Consider the following 21,002-nt stretch of genomic DNA (forward strand, 5'->3'; position numbering starts at 1 on the left):
CTTTTTTCCCGCAGCCTCTCCTCTCCTCTCCTCTCCTCTCCTCTCCTCTCCTCTCCTCTCCTCTCCTCTCCTCTCCTCTCCACCCTTGCTGTCTCTTAAACATAGGCAGTACCCGCGTGTAGATCTAGAAACACTAGAAAAAGACAGAGAACGTCTGCCTGCTGCTCAGAGTTTGCTTGTATCCATCCCCGGGCTCCCTGGGTCAGCCCGAGCCCTAGCTTAGATTCCCATATGGACAGTTTGTGCTAATTTGGCCAAACACACCAGTGGTGGGAGCTCCTCACTTTGGGTCGTGTGTGTTCCGGGCTTACCAATGCCGAAATCAGCCCTTCTCTCCAGCTAGGCCAGTCCTAACTTCCCATAGTCCTCTCCTGCAGACCAGAGGCCAGCCACACAGCCCCAGCCTGCATCACTTACATTTTCGGTACCTTCCAAACCCCATGCTGAAACTACAGTTTCTCTGCTAAGAAGCCCAGAGTCTGTGCTCTTTACGGCCCGTCAGCATCTTCCAGATCCAGCCAGTTGACTCTTTTTCTGTTCATTTTGTTTCCTTTCCTGTTTTTAAATTTTCCTAACAAGTAATAAGCAGTGGCTTTGAAAATATCTTACATGGGAACAATCAACACGAAACATGCCTTTGTACATAATCCTGACTTGGGGACGAATCAACAATACCAAAAGACAAAAAGAAATATCGATTCAGACAACTCCAGTGCACGATATTTTCGGTGAGTTCCCCCCCCTACCCACCCCGGCCCCGCCCCCACCCCCATATCCCAGGAGTACAGTGGTGTCTTGTAACTGGAGCTTGGCTTAGCCAATGGGGGGTCCCCCTCCGCACCCCCCATTCTGGCTGGGGGTGGGCCTCTAATGGCCCTGGGTCTTGGGCGGCTTGGGCTCATGGATGACAGCAGCCGCCGACAGCCACGGCCCGATGGCCCGAGCAGTGCTCTGCTTGGCCACACTGTAGTGGCTGATGACCGTGTAGAAGCGGCTTCTGGAATTGGGGTCCTGGGATGAGTAGTAAGCATCCAGAGAGGCCGGGATACAGCGCTTGTGCTGAGGACGAGAGACACAGAGTCAGGGGGAGCTCAGCAGACTGCTTCCAACCCAACCTACGCCAGGGTCCCCCCATCTGGGGGCCATCGCCACATAGGGTTCTCAGCCAGAGGGCAAGCGATGTCACCTGGCCTGGGCCAGGCCACATTACAACTCAGGTAATGTTTATGCAAATAGCTAAGAAAGGGTGTGACTTATAATAGGTACTCGGTAAATGGCAATTTATAAATATTTCTATCACCTGATTTTGCTGTAAAGCAGATTCTGTCTTTAGTGCAACTAATATTTGTCGAGAGCCCATCATCTAACAGGTCCTTTGCTAACTGGTTTTACCTAAATTCTCTCCTTTAAGGCCTCACAAAAATCCTGGGGGCAGGTATTCCCGGAGCCCATTTTGCAGGCAAGAGAACTGAGGCTCAGAGGGGCGAAGAGATGCCCTAAAGCCACGTAGCTTGTTCGGTTTTTCAAGGGAAAGAGCCCAGAGCAGGGTGCAGGGCAAAGGGCCCACCAGTAGGACTCAGGGAGACCTCAAAAGCACCCACCCCCTGTGCTCACATCTCTACGGGGCCACCACGGGACCTGGGAATCAGACATCAAACCGGGAAGACTGGTGCCAGGGCCGAGCTTTCTCTAGAGGGACCAACCTATCTCAAGCAGGAGTGAGCTCTCCCTGACCGCCGGCCTGCACCCCAAAGTTGGACCACCTCCGGACTCCTGACTCTGGAGAGCACTATCTGGGAGGAAGAACTCTACGGCCTGCCGGAAGGAAGCCAAGTCCTTCGTGAAACTCCTTGTGTGACGCATCTTCCATTTTAAACAGTCTGCAGGGAGGTTGCCTGAATTTGGGTGAGCTTGATTAACCCTCTGACTGAAGCTGGCAGTCACCTGGGGGCCACTCACCTGCCAGAAGCCCCTTACCTTATAGACAAATCCCTCTGGGCAGCTGTGGTCATAGGTGAAGGCTTTGTAAACCACCAGGAACACGATGCAGGCGAGGAAAGCGAGGGCCAGGCTGACGAGAATGGTGACCTGGAGGAACACAAAACTGGGAGTCATCCAGCCTCAGCCCACCCTGCCTTCCGTCCACCGCACAGCCGCCTTCGAATTCCGGAGCTGTAGGCCACGTGACGCGTCAGAAGGAGCAGGGGCCTGGGGCCCAGAGAACGCGCTCTGTCTCACTCCGTCACTAACCTGCAGGGTGACCTGGAGAAAAGCGCCTGTACTCTTTGGGCCTCAGTTTCCCCCGTCTGCTAGATACTCTCCGAAGCCCCTTCTCGGCCCAAGCGTGATTCTCCCCGTTTACTTTTCTTGTTAATTGTGTGCACGTGCACGGAGGGTTAGAGGGGTGGTGATCCTTAAGCCACCTGTCCCTTCCGGCGCTCCCGCCTTCCACCACCACCACCCTCCCTACCACTACTGAATTCCCATCTCAAGACACAACGGCCTCTTCCACCTCCACTTGGACATGCCATAGGCACCACAGACACACCGTGGACGCATTACCAAACCAACCCCCTGCTCCTCCTGCCTTTTTTCCCCAGCTCCACTCAGGCCAAAACTCTGGGAGTCATCCTTGACTCCTTTTCTCATATTCGACATCCAATCTACAGCGGAACTTACTGTTTCTGCCTTCCGACATATCCGTAATCCGACAGCTTCTTACCACCCCGGCCATCTCCAACCCGGCCAAGCCAGCAACAATTCTCTCGCGTGCAGTTCCAAAGCAGCCCCTGACTAGCAGCCTCCTCGACCCAGGCGACGCAGTCACGCACAGCAACCTGAGAGGTCCTTTCAAAATCTAAGTCAGGGCACGTCCCTTCTCTGCTCAGAAGCATCTAACGGTCTCTAAATTACTCACACTGAAAGCCCAGCTCCTAACCATTATCTACAAGCAAGCTTTAAAAAAATAACACAACGCTAAACAGACTGAAGGCACCATGAGGATTTATCAGAAAGGAGTAAATGTCTACTTTCAGGGTTCCCTCCAGGCTTGCGCTGACCCCATCCCACTCCGTGTACAAAGTGGTAGGGTAACCCCCACGACATTGGGTGCCTAGTGTCACAAGCAGAATGTTTTTTCATGTTATTTTTAAATTTTTTTTTTTAACGTTTATTTTTGAGACAGAGAGAGACAGAGCATGAACGGGGGAAGGGCAGAGAGAGAGGGAGACACAGAATCGGAAGCAGGCTCCAGGCTCTGAGCCATCAGCCCAGAGCCCGATGCGGGGCTCGAACTCACGGAACGTGAGATCGTGACCTGAGCTGAAGTCGGACGCTTAACCGACTAAGCCACCCAGGCGCCCCGTTATTTTTAAAAGCTGGTGGCCTTTTGAGTCAGTTGGCCCAGAAATAGGGCAGAATTCCTCTCACGGAGAGAAGATTTCTTTGATTCAGGATAAAAATCAAATCAACCTAAGGGGTCCCCAATCCTATCTCCTTCCCAAACCAGGAAGGACAGAGGGGATGGAAGTCTATGTGGCTGCATGTGTATATAAAGTTTTAGGACAGTGTGCTATGATGATATAAGAAAAATATATAGTTGGGTCTTGTTCCCAGTTCCTGGCACAGAACTCCTAAAACCCTTGTAATTTCCTAAATGATAGAGTACTAGAAGCATCTTCTGTTCTAATATTTGGGTTTTGTGCCCAGTTCCTGAAATAACCCAGATCCATAAAGATGAGTGTTTTTTAGGATTCATAACAAGTCCCTTTCGACCACACCTGAGTTTATGCTAATGACGGGACTTTTGGAAAATCCCTACGGATACGGGTCAGTTGCCAGGGAGCCGACCAAGTGATTAGAGGGTTGGAACTTTTGACCCCATCCCCTCACCCCCGGGGGAGGGGAGAGATTGAGTTCAATCACTGATGGCCAGTGAGTTCATCGATAACGCCTATGTAACGAAACCTCTATAAAAGTCTTGACTGAAGAGATTCAGAGAACGTCCATGTTGGTGAACAAGAACGCGTCCATATGGGGGGAGTGCGACTCATCCTGTATTCTACACGGGGACAGATGCCCTGTGCTCAGGACCCTTCCAGACTTTGCCCTGTGTATCTCCTCTGGGGGCTGTTCGTTTGTGTCCTTCGTAACAAATCAGTAATACTAAGTAAAGCACTTTAGTGAGTTCTGTAAGCCGTTCTAGCAAATTATCAAAACCGGAGAGGAGGTTGTAGGAGCCCCCAGTGAACAGCGAGTCGGTGAGGAGTACAGATGCAACCTGGGACTTGGGACCCGCATCTGAACTGGGGCAGCCTTGTGGGACTGAGCCCTTAACCTTGGGGGGGGGGGGGTAGGTCTGCACTAACTCCAGCAGCCAGCGTCAGAGTCCAGCTAAATTCTAGGACGTCTACTCAGTGTCCACCGAGAATTGGAGAATTACTTGGTGTGGGAACACCACCGCACATCTGATGTCAGAAGTGGTGAAAGGATGGAGGAAAAGGTAGCTCTAGATGGTGACATGTGAAAGTCGCTTCTAAACTCTCGTCAGCACAGGGCACGTGCACCCCCTCCGGGTGCACGCTGAACCCTCAGCAGCCTCCTGCCCAAGGTTGGCGTGGGGGAGCGCAGAGATCAGACCAGAATCACTCGGGTAAGATGTGGAGAGGGCTGGAGATACCAGCAGAGGCTGGAACCTGGAACAAGCGAGAGATGCCCCAAACCCGCATACACCCCCTTATACACTCTGAAGATAGTACTTGATGAGTACAAGGCCACTAGCTAATGTTAAGGACCTAGGAATACCTGGTCAGCGGATGTGTGAAGTAGACGGAAAGAATTTTCAATGCCCAGATTTCCCAATAGCCAAAGGCAGAAACAGCCCCAATGTCCATCAAGTGATGGATGCAGAAGCACATCGTCTGTCCATACACATAGAGACGGAATGCAGACCGGTGGTTGCCAGGGCCTGGGGGTAAGGGGAGTGGCAAGTGACAGCTCATGGGAACCGAGTTTCCTTCTGGGGTGACGAAAATGTTTTGGAACTAGGGAGAGGTGGTAGCTTGCCCAATACTGTGAATGCATTGAATGACCCCGAGTTCTTTGCTTCAGTTAATATTGTATGCGAATTTTACCCCGATTGAAAGACACGTGCCCAGAGTTCAGGTTGATTCTGTCCCTCAAAAGGACCTTAAGGTCCTGCTAGCATCCCCTCACCAGAGCTGCGCGTGAGACAGACCCAGACATGCTTGCAGACGCAGCCACCCACAAAGGGCAGCTGTAGATGTCATGTGTGGCAAGGTGCAGCACCCCCCCACCCGCCACCACTGCTGACCCGATGCGGGGTCTTGGGGAGCCCCCAGAAAGCCCCCATCCTAATGTGACCAGGTGCGATCCCCAGCCCTGACTGGGCAGAGACAGTCTCTTTGCCTAGCCCATCATGCGCATCCCCAAGTCAGCAGCAGGTCGGTGAGGAGGAGGAAGCACCGGGAGCTGGAGCAGGGCCCAGCACACCTGCCCATGGGACACGTTTCCCTTAAGGGGACGGAGGCCCTTCCCTTCCTAATGTCCCTGAGTGAACAGCCCCCATCTAGGAGGGGCAGGGTGTGATTTACCATAGCAGTCCCAGAGCTGGACGGGTTAAGCACAACAAGATTTTCTGGAACAAGAAGAGAGAAGGAGGGAGGGGAGGAGGGCGGGAGGGGAGATCCTGTAGGAATCAGTGCTGAGGCCAGGATTCTGCTGTATTGGGTCAGGGACGGTGGGTCCAGGACATGGGCAATCTTATGAACTCTCTGGGTGATTGTAATGCACAACCAGGGACGAGGACCGCCACAGTAGCATGACTAGGTGTGAGTGGCTCTCAGGCTGGCTACCCATTCTTAGAATCACCTGGGCAGTGTTTTAAATAATGCTGATGCTCTGGACCTGCCCCAGACCAATCACCCCAGCGTCTCTGATGGTCGAGTCCAAGCCCCAAGGTGGTTGTCGTGCACAAGAAGTGTAGGGAAGAGTGTGGCATGTAGGCGCTGGGCAGGGTGCCCTATGTCACTGCCAGAGACAAGGGTCTGGCGCTGAGAAGGACGCCAGAAGTGCCACCCACCCGAGGGGCTTTGCTGAGCGAGTCTAACTCCTTCCACATGTTCCGTAGCCCCGGAACTAGGGTGAGAAGAGGCCATTTGAACCAACCTGTCCTGAATCTTGGTAACTTCTGCAGCTGGAAGCCAGTCATTTCCTAAAAGCCTGTCAGGGAACACAGGGCTGTGAATGAAGCACAGGCCCTCCCTCGGAGCCTCACAGCCTACTGGGTGAGGGAGAGGTAGGCAGATGGGGGCGGGCACGTGCAACACAAGGGCTGGCACCGTGAGGGCAGCAGCACAGGGGACTCCTGGGCCTAACCAGTCTAGAAGTGGGGGGCCGGGGAGTGGATCAGGGAAGGCCTCCTGGAGGAGGCAACGTTGGAAGTGACTCCAGGGAGGAACGCCAGGATAGGGAAGGAAGAAGGTTCTGAGCAGAGAAGTCGTATCTGCCACGGGGTGGAAGCTGGGACTGTTCTGGAAGCATCACATGGTTCACCGTGGCTGGCCCAGAGGATGCAAATGAGGAAGAGAGAGGTCTGGCGCAACGGGATGGCGGCAAGAGAACAGATAAGGAAGGGCCAGGCTACAACTTGGGCTTTATCTCCAGGGGAACAGGGAGCCCCTGAAGGTCTTAAGGAGGGAAGTGACAGGATACAAATTATGTTTTGGAACGATGCCTCTGTGAGCAACACGGAGGCAGGTTTGCAGGGGCTGGAGGCAGAGAGGCCAGCGAGAGCTGATGCGTGAGGCCATGCCCCCAGCGCTGAGACCGGACCTGGGGCCGTGAGGGTGGAGGGGTGGATGTTTTGAGAAGCTCCTGGGAGGTAAGCAGAGTGAGGAGAAAGGGAAGGAGGGAGGGGACTCTGGGGACGAAGGGTGACATTAGGGCTGGTCTGGATTCTTGTGAGCTGAGCAGCATTGGTTGTCGGAAGGGAAATGGGGAGTAGGAGTAGACCAAGGTTCCCGTTGTGGTACCTGGATGAGCTACTCCCTGAGGAGGGGTCTCCACGGGGCATCCGGGGGAGCTGGCCGTCCTCAGCTGGCTTATCCCTTTCTGGCAGATTCGTTAGTGCTTTGGTCCCTACAGTAAAACTCCCAGCACAGAGGGGGATCCCTAGAGAGGACCCCAGAGAGAAGCTCCCACCTCCCCACGAGCACCTTGGAATGCAAAAACCTAACTACACGCCAGGAGTCACTGACTCGATCATCTAGCCTCAGAGAGGCAGGCCCCAAAGCCCTCGGCCCTACTTCTCGATGCAACAACCTGGGACTAGAAATAAATCCAGGCTAGATTTGGGTTTCTGCAGAGATGCTCACTGTTGGGAATACCCGCCTCTCCCCGTCTCCGGGCCCACCCCTCGCGCTTTCATCCGAGCATCCGCTCAACACACATTGATGCAGGGCCCACAGCGGGCCAGCTGCTGCCATACGGTCATCGCCTCCAGAGCTTATGGCAGAGACGGGATCAGATGCTGAACAAGCAAATCACAAAGAAATAATTATGAAACGAGCCCTGAGCAGGACCCGGAACTGTGCGGACCAGGGATAAGGTGGGCCAGGGTGGGAGAAGGGGCTCCACCTAAGAGAGTGGCCCAGGATGAGGTGCCAGCCCAAAGACCGACAGAGAGAGTCTAGGGTCCCAGTGGGCCTGGAAGGAGCAGTGTAGCTGAGACAGGGGACAAGAGGAGAGGCCCCTGAGATGAGGCACCATAGGGCTTTGAGACCAAGGTCACCCTTGTCCTGTCCAGGAGAGGCACTTCCCACGACATCCGTCCCCGTGCTTTCAGCTAACAACCTGCTCAGCCTCGCCTCCCAGGGCCAGTCTGGCCCGTCTCTGCCAGCCTCCAGCTCCGGCCACCACTCCCTGGCTCCACACGGTCCCCTCCAGCCATGCCCAGCCCCACAGAGTTCTCCTGTCCTTGTGCTTCTCAGCCCGGAACTCCCGTGTGTCCTTCCTTGTCAGGGAGAATGGCTCCTCAGCTTTTCCGTCCAGCCCCACTGTCCCCTCTCTGCCCGGCTCTGGACAGGGTCTTCTGAGGCTGCTCTGAGGGTGCTTACTCTGTCATCATGACCTCTTCATACCTCTGAACCCTCCGTTTCCCAAGGAATGCTTCAGGCAGTGAGTATATCTCATCTTTTCCTCTGTGCCCAGCACCATGACTCCTACACAGGGGACGAGTAAACATCTCCTGAACTGGAATGCTGAATCAAATGAAGACCGTGCAATGCACGGGTGCACACACACACACGCACACACATACACACACACACACACACACTCTTCCCCAGACATACACAAGCAGACAGACGTGCAACCTGGTCCAAACCACGTTGCGTGTATCCTGGATGGAGCACTGAATTACCTGCACTTGGCCTTCTGGTCTTTTCCATCCCCTATTCTCAATCCCATCCACTACAGCCCCCCAACACGCGCTCAAACAAAAGCACCTTAACCTTGAAAAGGATCAGGATTTGGGTTGGGATCCGCTAAAACCTGCCTGAGATTTCTCCTCAAACTTTCGAGCGTAGGTCAGAGAGAGAGAAGACAAAGAACTCAACATGGGGTATGCAGCTCGCAGTTCTGGCAAAGCCGTGCCAAGACAGGGGCCATAACGACCACCCACCATGAGCCGTATGTCTGTACAATGACAGTAACAGTGGTAGGAATAGCACTACTAATCATAGGTGCTAAGAGTTATTGGGAACTCACTATATATGAATATTGGCACAATTGTAGGCAACAGGTAGCATTATTATCCCCACTTAGCCAATGGATAAACTGAGGCTCTGAGAGGTTATGTGACTTGCCCGAGTTCCCACAGTTGGTAGCAGCTAGGTGCAGACAATACACTGAGGCGCCTAAACGGCACCTTGACCTCTCCATTCCAGAACCAGCCCGCTATCTTCCGCCTCAGTCAGAAGACAAGGCCTTTCCTGATTTGTCTTCAACATCCCCCCTGGGGCTCAGCCCCCTTCCTCCCACTGCCTGATGCACCCTGACTCCCCCACCTCTACACTCTTGCACCTGCTGGCCCTGTATGACCCGGATCAGGTAGCTCCTCTTCCCCAAAGTCTTCCCCAAAAGTCTTCTTAGCCCCTCCCCTGGCTGCTCACAGCTCCCTGGCACTTCTCTCAGTGCGCCATACTTAACCACCCCTGGTCCGCTTCCCCTCTTGAGCGGCAGTGTGGAATAACACTTCACATTTCTATTTACTAAGCACTGGTTATGTGCCAGGCTCTGTTTTGAGCACTGGATATGGATTTATCCTTGTAAGCCGCCCAACAGCCCTGTGAGGTAGATACATCTTCATTTTTTTGGATGAGGAAACTAAGGCACAGAGAGGCTACCTCATTTTCGGACTCATACAGTTAATTAAACAATACAGACTGGAGTCTAACTCAATAAAGTATTGGCCCAGGCTCTTCAGCCCATGCGATATTCCCCATAAGGCATTTATTCGCTAAATATCAGCTGAGCAACTACAATGTGCCAAAAATAATTCTACACATTGGGCATCCAACGCCAAGGACAGGGGAGGTCCCTGCTCTCATAAAGGTTACCCTTTTAGCGAGTTTCCTCTTGCGTAAAAAGGGAACAACAATAGTTTCTGCCTCTCAGAGTCTGGAGGATTACATCAGATAATGTGAAGCCTTGGAGTGAGTTGAGCAGTGCCCCCCCCCAAGAGATACGTGCATGTCCTAATCTCTGGAACCTGTCAATGTGACCTTATTCGGAAATGAAGTCTTTGTAGGTACAATTAAGTCAAAGATCTTAAGATGAAATCATCCTGGACTATGCGGGCCGGCTCTAAATCCAAGAGTAAGTGCCCTTCTACGGGACACATAGAGGAAGACGAACACCCAAGGAGAAGAGGAGTCATTTGAATACGGAGGCAGACACTGGAATGATACCCTGGTGAGCCGAGGGACAGCTGAAGCCACCAGAATCCAGAAGAGGCAGGGAAAGACCCTTCAGGGGGTGCGCAAGCCTGCCTTGATTTTGGACTTCTGGTCTCCAGAACCGTGAGACTAAATTTCTATTGCATTAAGCCACACGGTTTGCGGTAATATGTTCTGCCACGGCCACTGTAGTGCCCTCCCACAGTGGCCGGCCATGCTGCACCTGGGAGAGCTCCTTGATTTTTCCCTGTCACCCGCCACGTTCCTCGGCGTGTTCTTCAGAAGCTCCGACCACTCGGGAAGACCGTTACTTTTCTCAACGTGTGTGGCTCTGGTGCGCTTTCTCAGCCTTTCCCCCTTTAGTGAACTCCTAGTCATGCTTCAAAACCCAACTCACAGCACGTTGCCTTTGCCGGCAAGCCTTCCCTTGCCTACTTGTGCCCTCACTACATTTTTTTTTCCTGCACCACTTAGCGCCCAGCTCCCGTACCACGGTTGTCTGTTCTCTTGAGTGTGTGTCACGGGGGCAGGGACCTGATCTTGTTTGTCTCTTTGGCCCCAGCTTCCAGCTCACGAGCTGGCACGGGGTAGGGGGCCAGGCGGATGCGAATGCATATCCCACATTCCCTACCCCACACCCCCTTTCTCATTTTTTGGCACAAAGCACTGCCAGCAGCGAATTTTCAGGGCCCTTCTTAACTGTTCCGCAGCCTTGCAGGGTGACCGGATACAATCATTGCACGAGGTGGTCTGCAGTCATTTGCCTGCTGCTGGAAGAATTCTTGGTTGCCCCTGAAGTGATTTCCTTGTCTGTCTGCTGTGCCTGTCAAAGATGAGAGGCTTCCTTCAGATGGCTGGGAGGACAGACCCGCCATTCTGGGCAGTGTCCACGAAGTTCTTTGGAGGGGGTGGGGGACCCCAACCCAATAGGGTTCTCACCCTGCGTCTGTCTCTGGTGAGCTGTGTGATCTGGGGCAAACACTTCACCTCTCTGAGCCCATTTCCTCATCTGTTCAATGGGGACAAAAATCCCAGCCCACGGGACCCCTGGGAGGATTAAATGAGATGACGCCTGTAACGTTGCCTGGGGCTGTCCTGGTGTGCGGGAGAGGGCAGGGAGGGGGGGAGCTTAACCAATAACAGCAATCACTTACCGCCTGTGCAGTACTGTGCTGGGTACTGTGTCGAGCACTTTTTGTGTGTTGTCTTTTAAAATCTTTCACGGTAAACCTACAAGCCCAATTATTACCCACACTTGACAGCTGTGCAAACAAAGGCACAGAGGCACAATGTAGCCGGCCCCAGGCCACCTGGTTATTGAGTAGCGGAGCCGGATTGGAAGTCTGGAATATTTGATCCTGCAGTTCCCCCCGCCCTAACCACTGCCTTTTGGTAAACATGTTTCTGTCCTGCTGCTGCCTTGGCTTGGAACAGCGCAACGAAACAAGACAGCGCAGACTCTAAACTTGCTAGGGGTATGTCACCTAGACGTGGAAATCCCAGGAGTTAGGAAGACAGAGGAGAAAAACAGAACCCTTCCACCGACTGCCAAGGATCTAAGATCCTCATTATGGCAGGAACCATGAATTTCATTAACATTCATGTACTAGAGCCTCGCGGCATCACAATGCCCAATAAACCGCCCTTTTTATGAAAAATGCAAACCCTGGAAACCTCAAGGCAATCCAAGCACTCACATCGGGGAAATTAAACTTTGTGGGGGCATAAAAACGGAGCTGCCCGACACACATTCATCCTTTTTGCGTGTGACAGCTGGAACCTCCAGAGACGGAATTAGGCCACCCGGTGCCTTGCTCCTGGCTCGGTCCCAAAGATCCTGACAATAGGCCTTGAGTGGAAAGTGCGAGGGGATGGTAGCTTCCATAAATTCTGCCCCGGTGACATTCTGGTTCCCCTAGCCCTCTCCCTAGCACCAAGCTCTTAACTGGAGTAGAGCTTTAGAGCCAGATTGTCTGGACCGAAAGCCCAGCTCTGTCACTAACTTGCTGTGTGACCCTGGGCAAGTTGCTTGCCCTTGGGAATCCCTGACCTACTTCTCTCTAAAATGGGGGTGATGAGGGGCGCCTGGGTGGCGCAGTCGGTTAAGCGTCCGACTTCAGCCAGGTCACGATCTCACGGTCCGTGAGTTCGAGCCCCGCGTCAGGCTCTGGGCTGATGGCTCAGAGCCTGGAGCCTGTTTCCGATTCTGTGTCTCCCTCTCTCTCTGTCCCTCCCCCGTTCATGCTCTGTCTCTCTCTGTCCCAAAAATAAATAAACGTTGAAAAAAAAAAAAATTTAAAAAAAAAAAATAAAAAAATAAAATGGGGGTGAGGGGGTGCCTGGGTGGCTCAGTCGGTTAAGCATCCGACTTCAGCTCAGGTCACGATCTCACGGTCCGTGAGTTCGAGCCCCGCATCAGGCTCTGGGCTGATGGCTCAGAGCCTGGAGCCTGTTTCCGATTCTGTGTCTCCCTCTCTCTCTGCCCCTCCCCCGTTCATGCTCTGTCTCTCTCTGTCTCAAAAATAAATAAACGTTAAAAAAAATTTTTTTTAAAAACAAATAAAATAAAATGGGGGTGATACTGATGGCTACCTCATACTAGCTATTGTAAGACAGCATGTGGTAATGCATGAAGCCTTCGGGATGGGCCCCGCCTGTGATAATGACCTTAGTTAGCACCCATGGAGCACATACATTTCATGTCCTCAAAACTCGGTGGGGAAGGTATTATCAATGTGCCCATTTCACAGATGGCAATGACTTTACATATGTGAAGGCAGAGTGAAGAGTTAAACTCAGGTCTGCCTAACTCAGAAACACAGCTGCCTTACCATATGTTATACTGCTGATAAATCTATAACTTTGTTACAGTTTATTTTTATTCAAAGCGCATGGCACCATTATAATAAGAACAACATTGGAAATCCAAGAGGAAAACACCCATTACAATCGCGCCATCATCTCAAGTCTGTTTTTACACACTTGCTATTTATTCTTATCAACACGCATCCCCGCATAAATCTCGATTCCTTCCACTTCTTCCCATTTTCCCCATTTGTGGCCCATCCAACTTCCTGTGATCACATAGAAAGCATCCTCACATACCAAGTCTGACTCCTCCTTGCCCAAGGCAGACCTCCACTGTATCACCTGCCGAAGGGCTCTGAGTCATTACCCTAATCCACACAAAACCGTCATGAGGTACGACCAAGATGAATAATGCAAAAGGCAAAAGCACCATGTAAATGCTAACACTCCTTGTGGCCGTCACTGTTACTGTTATAATCGTGCAGGATTAGAGCTGATTTCGGTCCGGGTGTTTCCTCGGCGTGAGGACCGTCGGGTGTTCCCCTGTGCTGCCCTCACCTGTGGCCCGTACTCCCTGACTGACACACCCTTCAGGGCAATGGCATCTGTCTTTGGGCTTCCAAGGGCCTGAGGGTCCTACTGGTGATTCTTGTCGATGGGGCAGAAAGGCACCTCTGATGGGGGGCATCCCTTCTCTGGTTTTTCCTGCCTTCCCCTCCCAATCCACCTTCCCAGCTGGCCCCCAAAAGGATCTTCCTAAATTATCCCTCAGCGCATTTTATAGTGGAGCTGAAGATCCCATCTCAGCCCACAGCGGGCCTGACCTCCTGTCCCGACACAGTGCGTCTACGATTTACTGAGCATCAGAACCGTCTAAGGAGACTGACCGGCTGCAGGCTTCTGGGCCTCACACCCAGAGACTCTGGTTCCCTCCATCTTCCCTGACACCCAGAAACCAGCATTTCCACGCAAGTCCAACAGGTTGGGACGCAGATGGCCTGGAAACTGTAGTTAGAGCAAGGCAAAGACCAAAACTTTGTCCGGCCTCTAGGAGAAGAGAGCAAGAACCTCACATCCTCGATTGGTAAGTACTCGACACGTTACGCATACGAGCTCGCTCAGTCCCAGCCGGCATCCTAGAGAGTGCGTATGGTTGATGCTTTTCAGGCGATGAGCCTGAGGATTGCAGGCATTGGGTAAGTTGCCAGAATTTTCCAGGAGCCCATCAGTAGTGGAGCAAGATCTAGAAACCGGATCTGTTGAGATCCAAAACACATTTTCTTTCTTCAGCACTGCACTGGCCCCTGTGTTCCTGGCCCACATCACCAACTGCTACGGCCCCAGGAACCCTCTCTCTCTCTCTCTCTCTCACACACACACACACACACACACACACACACATGCACACACTGACACACGCAGGCAAACACACACACACACACCAACACAGACACACATATGCACACAAACACAGAGATTCACAAAGACCTACACACGGACACACACACACTCCCTCTCTCCCCCTCTCTCTCCCCCTCTCTCTCGCCCTCCCCATTTCCCTCCCTAGTTCCTGAAAGTTTTAGATTTCCTGCTACTGGCATGACTTTCCACTCCCTTCCCCCTGGAGGGTATCTCACAACACACACCAGGAAGCCTTCCTGGACCTATCCCTCCGGAGGGACACCTCTCTGAAGCTCCATGTGCTGGGTCCTGGCCACAGTCACTTACTGCTCTGTGTTTGCACGACTTCTTGTCCCAACAACCCACCCTACAGGAACCATGAGCTTCTCCAGGGCAGGGGCTGTGCCTCAGTGACCTGCCCAGTTCTTGTTCCAGCCCTGCCACAAAGAACATACGTGTCAGCTTTGAAGCACTCACACCCATTTGCTTCAGCCCCAGCCAGAGCCAGACCCCAGAGCAGGGCGGGTCTCCTCCACCCAGGAAGCCCTCCATGCACATCACGGCCACCCTCAGATGCACACAGCTGTCTCCCTGCATCCCAGCCGACCGTGTCTAGACGCAGCCTGCAGCCGTATCTCCATGGAAACACCAGCCCTGCAGCCCAAATAACCCATTCCATTAAGCTACTTTCATTCCTCAATCCCCTTTCTTGGCGGAAGAGTTGATTTTTAAAAAAAGGAGAGAGAGAATCAGGTCAGCAAAACTGGCTTGGGAAATTAGAAATCATCCTCCGAGCTCCGAAGTGTGGCATTGCTGGGAACGCCAGTAAGGTTTCTAAGCCACATAAGCTACCCCACGTCTTCCTATAAATCTTGCAAGGGTGCGAAAGCAGGCTTGCCATTGCTACAACAGCCACACGGCAGAGGGTCCTCGGGGGGGAGTCAGCTGTGCTTGGGGGAGGCAGCAGCTCGGCTCCTCTCCTCCATTTGCCACCTCGGTCCACAAGGAGGAAGGAATCCATACCCCATCTTCTACCTGTTCACCCCTCCCGCCCCCCACACATACACATGTACCCATCTGGCCCGGAGGAGTCTTGGAGGAATCTTTACAGAGACCGTCACCCTTGGAAAGGTCTACTTGCAAGGCTGGCGCTTGGCTGGTGTCTGGGAGCCTGCGCATCAGGAGGGCCCCGCCATTCCCAGAGCTAAGAAGAGTGGCTCACTGTGCCTTAACTGTACACATCACATGGGTTGTGCTGAACACCGGCCTTCCTTTGGGGGCTCTGGAACTTGGGTACGTGCTGGGCGAGGGGTGCCGACACGACCAGCTCCTAGGAAAAACCCTGGGCGCTGAGTCTCTAACGAGTTGCCTGGTAGACACCATCTCACGCATGTCACAACTCATTGCTGGGGGAATTGGGTGTGTCCAGTGTGACTCCGAGAGGAGAGGACGCTGGAAGCTCGTGCTCGGCTTTGAACTTTGGGCTTTATCCCATGTGCCTTCTTCCTTTACCAACAGCGTTTTGTATCCTTTCACTATAATAAAGCATAGTGCCGAATACAGCCATACCCTGGGCCCTGGGAGCCCTTCAAATGAATCTAGAGGTGGTCCCGGGGACCTCTGATACAGCGCCCCTCACTGTCCCCCTTTCTGGTTCCCCTAAAGGAGAGGCATCGTGGATCTTATTTTTCAGAGCCCAGCAGGCAAATCTATGGACGCTATGTCTTTAGCCCCAGGTTCCAGCCCGTAATCTTGCCCTCCCTGCCCCTCTGAGTTCAGGCCCCACGAATATCTCTTCTTTTCTTGCTTCGTGGATCATGACAGGGTAAGGGTCTCCTCCTTCCTGCACAGGAGGAGTCTGAGCCATCTCTTCTCCGGTCTATACCTCCTCTCCCTGTGGGTGATCACTGGGTCAGCCTGACGTTAGGATTTGGGAGCAAACTCTCTCTCTCTCTCCTATCTTCCAGCTCATGTTTCCTCCCTCTGGTGAAGCATCTTCCCTCAGATGCTTTCGATTGCCCTTTCCTCCGACTGTAGTATGAGATCCCTCTTTGGGGTGAGGGTGGGCAAACCAAGAGGAGAAGCCAGTGACTCTCTAGGCCTCCCACCAATAGATACAAGCCCACTCTGCTCGTGGAAGAAGCTGTCTCTCAGGTTATCGGGTGTTCACCAGGAGTACTTTGCCTCCTAATGTACAGACATCCGTGGCAGGGAGCCTCAGAAGGAAAGAATGGAAAGATTCTGGCACCCAAAACTCTTCCTAGCTCTGGTCAATCTACAGATGTGGGTATGTGCACTGACTCCACAGCCTCTCGGCCCATTCAAGATGCTCACCATTGTCAACTTGAGGTAATACCTAGAGGCTGAGCCTTCCCTCAAGGCCCAAATATTCTCAGGTCAGCCGGATATGTTTCAGTGTGGCCTCAGGTGGAATATTTTTCCATCAGTCTGTTCTGTCCTGATGAAGAGAGAAAAGTGGAATGGTGGTCCCATTTACACTTCCCCGGCCTCAGCTTTCTCATCTGGAAATTGGAATCATAATAACTACCTTGAAGCCGTGGGGTAAGGGTAAAATGAGATCACTATGTGAAAATACTGAGTACAGTGCCTGTCACGGAGTCAGTGCCCAGAGATGTCCCTCCCATTCTTAGTCCTCGCCAAGGATCTGGGAGGAATAAACATACCTCAGGATCTAAAATCTTATTTCCTCTGACTGTCCCACAGTTCCGTGTTTTGAATGATGGTTTGTCTGTTTGTTTGTCATGCCAAACAAACTGCACTCATTGAATGCTAATGAATTCATTCTCTTATTTTTAGATTCCTTGGACTGAAGGACAGACCTGTGAAGGAGAGATAACCAGAGTGACCAAAACAAAGACCCATGATGTTTTTGTAGGTCTGTTTGCCTAGTCAGAAGGAAAGAAATTGTTTGGGTCTTATGAAATACCTGGCCAAGACTGAAGACAGCCATCACTACAGGCCAGGGCTGGTCTGAAGCCAGTGCAGACTCAGAACAGACGTGCTCTCTACTTTCAGTTCCTCCCCCTGCTTTTTGCATGACTTTGGACAAGTTCTGCGATGTCTCTAAGCCTCAGTTTCTTCATCTCTAAGACGGGAGTTACAATGATTCCTAGCCCACAGAAGCACTGAAAGGTGCCGTGAAGTGATCCAGATCGGATTAGCTTTGCTCTGAAGCAGTACACGTTCAGCAAATGGCAGAATGATTTCTGTCACATTACCTCTTGGACAGAACTGCTGACCCTAAAATGACGTGATGGGCCTCGAGAGTGAGCATTCGTTTTGTTCACGCCCATATTCTGTTTAATTCCTCTGCCGGGGTCAGTTCCTGGAGAAGGAGTTGGCTTTGTTTATAGGCTGTGCTTCCATATCCAAGATGATTGCATTGCAACGGTTTAAGAGGGACAGTATGAATTATTAAACACAGTATAGTCGTTTTAACTTTATTTCTTATTTGTAACTTTTAAAACCAACCCTATAAGGTAGGTCTTATCATTTATAAATGAGGAACATAACGGGCGCCTGGGTGGATCAGTCAGTTGAGCGTCCGACTTTGGCTCAGGTCATGATCTCGCATTTCGTGGGTTCGAGCCCTGCGTCGGGCTCTGTGCTGACAGCTCAGGGCCTGGAGCCTGCTTCGGATTCTGTGTCTCCCTGTCTCTCTGGCCCTTCCCCACTCATGCTCTGTCTTTCTTTCATGCTCTCTCAAAAATAAATAAACATTTAAAAAATTTTTTTAAATAAAATACATGAGGAACATAAGACCCAAAGACATTAAGTCACTCTCCTAAGTAAACTCAAATAATGAACTGAGAAGCAGAATTTGAACTCAGGTATGATCCCAAAGGCTGGGATCTTCCACTCACTCTACTTCCTCTGGAATGGCTACTATTAGAGTGGCTGTTTGGAATACAAAGGTCTTCTCCATCCCTAAACCAAAAGGATTGTATTATTACACTATTTGGCCAGCTCCCCATGGAAGCCCCCAAAAACCCATTTAAAAAGCCTATTCTCCTGGGCCCCAATGAATCCCACTAAGTAAATTGCTTTTTGAAAGGAAAAGGAAAATGAAACATCTGTGGCCTGAAACTTTATATGAACAATAATTCAAGGGTCTTTCTCAGAACCCAGAAAGGGAAACCCCCTACGGAAGGGGTGTAGAAATGTGGACCCAAGTAGAGCCAGGAATTCATTAACGTTTGTAGAGCCCTTGAAAGAGAAAAAGCACAATTTAAACTGGAACATTCCAAAGCGATTCTTTTCTCAGCTTAATTTGCTATTGGCATAATCATGAGAAAGAAGAAATGAGGGTCTGGGGGCCCAGCTTATGTGGGAGACAAACCTCTGGCCTCCTGAAGTATTTTTCATTTCCAAAGTACAAACCATTGCTCGACTTGGACCAGAGGACGTGAAGACCTCTGACAGGGAGGCTGTTACAGGATGGAGAGGCAGAGGGCTTACTTCACAAGGTTGTGCCTTTCTAAGTTGACGAATGAAACACAAACACAGAATAGAGATATAAGCAAGTGCATCCTTGATCCAAACAACCTATTAAGATGCAAGGAGTCAGCATTTCCTGGTCACCTACTATGTGCAAGTACAGAACAGCCAAGCAACATAAATGAGGGAAGAGGGTTGGTGGTGAGGCAATAGGACTGGGGTAACTGAGGGGGGCAGGGGGGGGGAAGGCCACATCTACAGGGGACAGCGGCAGCTCAGACCCAGGCAAATGCCTCCAAGGACAGGAATGAGGACCTATTACAGCTGATTTTCTGCTTTTTCAAGAAAAGACGGAGATTCTGAACTTCAAGTGAAACATCCCAATTTTCAAATTAGGGGCCGCAGGTGCAAAATTATGTTTTCTTTCATTACTCATCTTAAATGTTTCAAAGACCTTACAAAATTGGTCTTTTCAGCCCTACTTTATAGGAAATAAGTTTCCAAAAGTGGTTGGGTCAAGGTCAGGTAGCAACAAAGGTTGAAACGAGGACTTGGCCCCTGGAAGGATTCTAGGAGGGAAGGGATGAGGTCCAAGGTGAGGCGACGCATGTGAGCGGTTTGGAGCTGAGTGGAAAGCCAGCTCCCAGGTGGCACCATGAGCACGTACGACCAATTACTGGACAGGGCAGGGGGGTGGTATTAAAGGGCTCTGGAGCATGTGTCCACAAAACATCTCCAAAGAGGCCTAGCACCTTCTACCACAGTGGAGGCGGGGGATGTGGGGGTGTGGAGAAGAAGGACCTGACATTTATCGAGTATCTGCTACGAGCCAGGCACTGGGTTTTGCATGCATCACTCCACTGAGTCCACACAGCGACTGTTTGATGAAGATATGACTGTCCCTGTTTTACCGAGGTGAGGTGAGGGGACTTACCCGGGTCACACGGCAAGGCCAGGTCAAGGCCTTCTTTCTAACATGTGCTGGGCTGGGCCTTCTTCCTGCCTGGGCTGCTGAGCAAGGTGAGTCCCCTGCAACCTTGTCACTCACCAGCATTTTGTAAATATGGTCCAGACAAGGAGACGCTTACAAATCTGGCCAGGGCTCTTTTGCACAAGGTGAAACTCAGTAAATTAAGATGTCACACAAGCCTTGCTGTTTCCACAAGGAGTGATTGTAGCTACAAATCTGACCCAACATGCAGGCAAAATGGGCTGTGAGCAGGTAGGTAGGTCAGGCACTTTATTTACTGCTGCCATGATTATGATTTTAATTTGGTGTGAAGGAAACAAAAGGCTCCTAAGGGATCAACATACAGGTGGCACGGAAGTTCAGTGTTGGCTTCGCAGAGACGGGGAAGCAGGGGCTTAAAAGGGAAGCAGTGGCTTCGCAGAGACGGGGAAGCAGTGGGAGGTGGGAGAAGGAGGTAGGCTCAAGCACCAGACTGGCCTGGGATCCGGTCTCTGCTCCACCATCTCCTGGCTGTGTGACCTTAACCAAGTAGCGCCACCTCTCAGAGCCTCAATCTCCCATCTGCAAAAATGGGATTATCATGCCAGCTACCTACCAGCCACATTGGAAGGACTCGCAAAGACACTGGAGGTAAAGCTTCCAACAACGCTGAGTATCATCACTGTCGTTATTACTGAAATACATTCCTGAAGCGGTCACCCATAGAAGCAACTGCTTCACTTCCTGTCACTGAAATCGTCGACGCTTAGCTGTACCTCTTAATTTCATCAGAAATGGTCTGGTGAGTCAGAGCCTTAATTAACTTTTGCATGGTGTTTTTGGGGCAGGGATCGCGCCCTTGCATTTCGCCCGTTCTCCCTGGCTCCCAATAATGGAAGTGCATGTCCCTCATAAATTGTTCTGACTCTACAAACACGAGCCCATCACCCAGTAGACAAAGTAGTGCACACAGCCAGCCTGCAAGGCCGCAGAGAGACCTCTCCCCAGCAGCACACTAAAGCAAGGGCTTGGAATCTAATGAAATTACCTTCCCTCTGCCGAGTTCCCTGCAGGGATTGCAGTGTGGGCTCCTGTTTGTGTGCTTATTTGGCTGTGACCTCAGGCTTTCCCCTCTCGGCAGTCCCTCGAGGTAGGATGAGTTGGGCATTGTGACCAGAGCGAAGGGTCATGTCCTTTCCTATCCGCTGCTCTTTGCAGGATTGCAGAAAACCAAAGGGTTGGGAGTGAGGTTCAGATCAGGGCTGCTTCCCAGACGTGGAAATCAAGCAGGGCAAAAGATGCAGAGAGTAGAACGTTGTTAACAACAGGCTCCGTGGCTGAGATAGTGCGACATTCGCCTGTGCCGTCTTCTCCTTGAGAGTCCCCAGCCTTGAGGATTCATCTTGGCA

At 51.7% G+C, this 21,002-nt stretch overlaps 1 protein-coding gene across 4 annotated transcripts in view; it reads right to left on the minus strand.

Annotated features, from left to right (window-relative positions):
• Positions 1-798: 798 nt before the first annotated feature.
• The window catches only part of NSG2 (neuronal vesicle trafficking associated 2), a 62,593-nt gene continuing 42,389 nt past the window's right edge, over positions 799-21,002 (minus strand). For 3 of the 4 annotated variants that reach the window (XM_042992039.1, XM_015537752.2, XM_042992029.1), the window contains 2 exons: positions 1,978-2,088; positions 799-1,059 (listed from right to left, as the gene is read on the minus strand). In XM_042992039.1, the coding sequence (XP_042847973.1) occupies positions 868-1,059; positions 1,978-2,088 (303 nt within the window). In that variant the 3' untranslated portion in view covers positions 799-867. Of the gene's footprint in view, positions 1,060-1,977; positions 2,089-20,641; positions 20,963-21,002 lie in introns of those variants that run through there. The other variant, XM_042992041.1, reaches the window with a different exon arrangement.

The sequence above is a fragment of the Panthera tigris genome, chromosome A1, assembly GCF_018350195.1.
Source record: "Panthera tigris isolate Pti1 chromosome A1, P.tigris_Pti1_mat1.1, whole genome shotgun sequence".
Classification (NCBI taxonomy): Eukaryota; Metazoa; Chordata; class Mammalia; order Carnivora; family Felidae; genus Panthera; species Panthera tigris.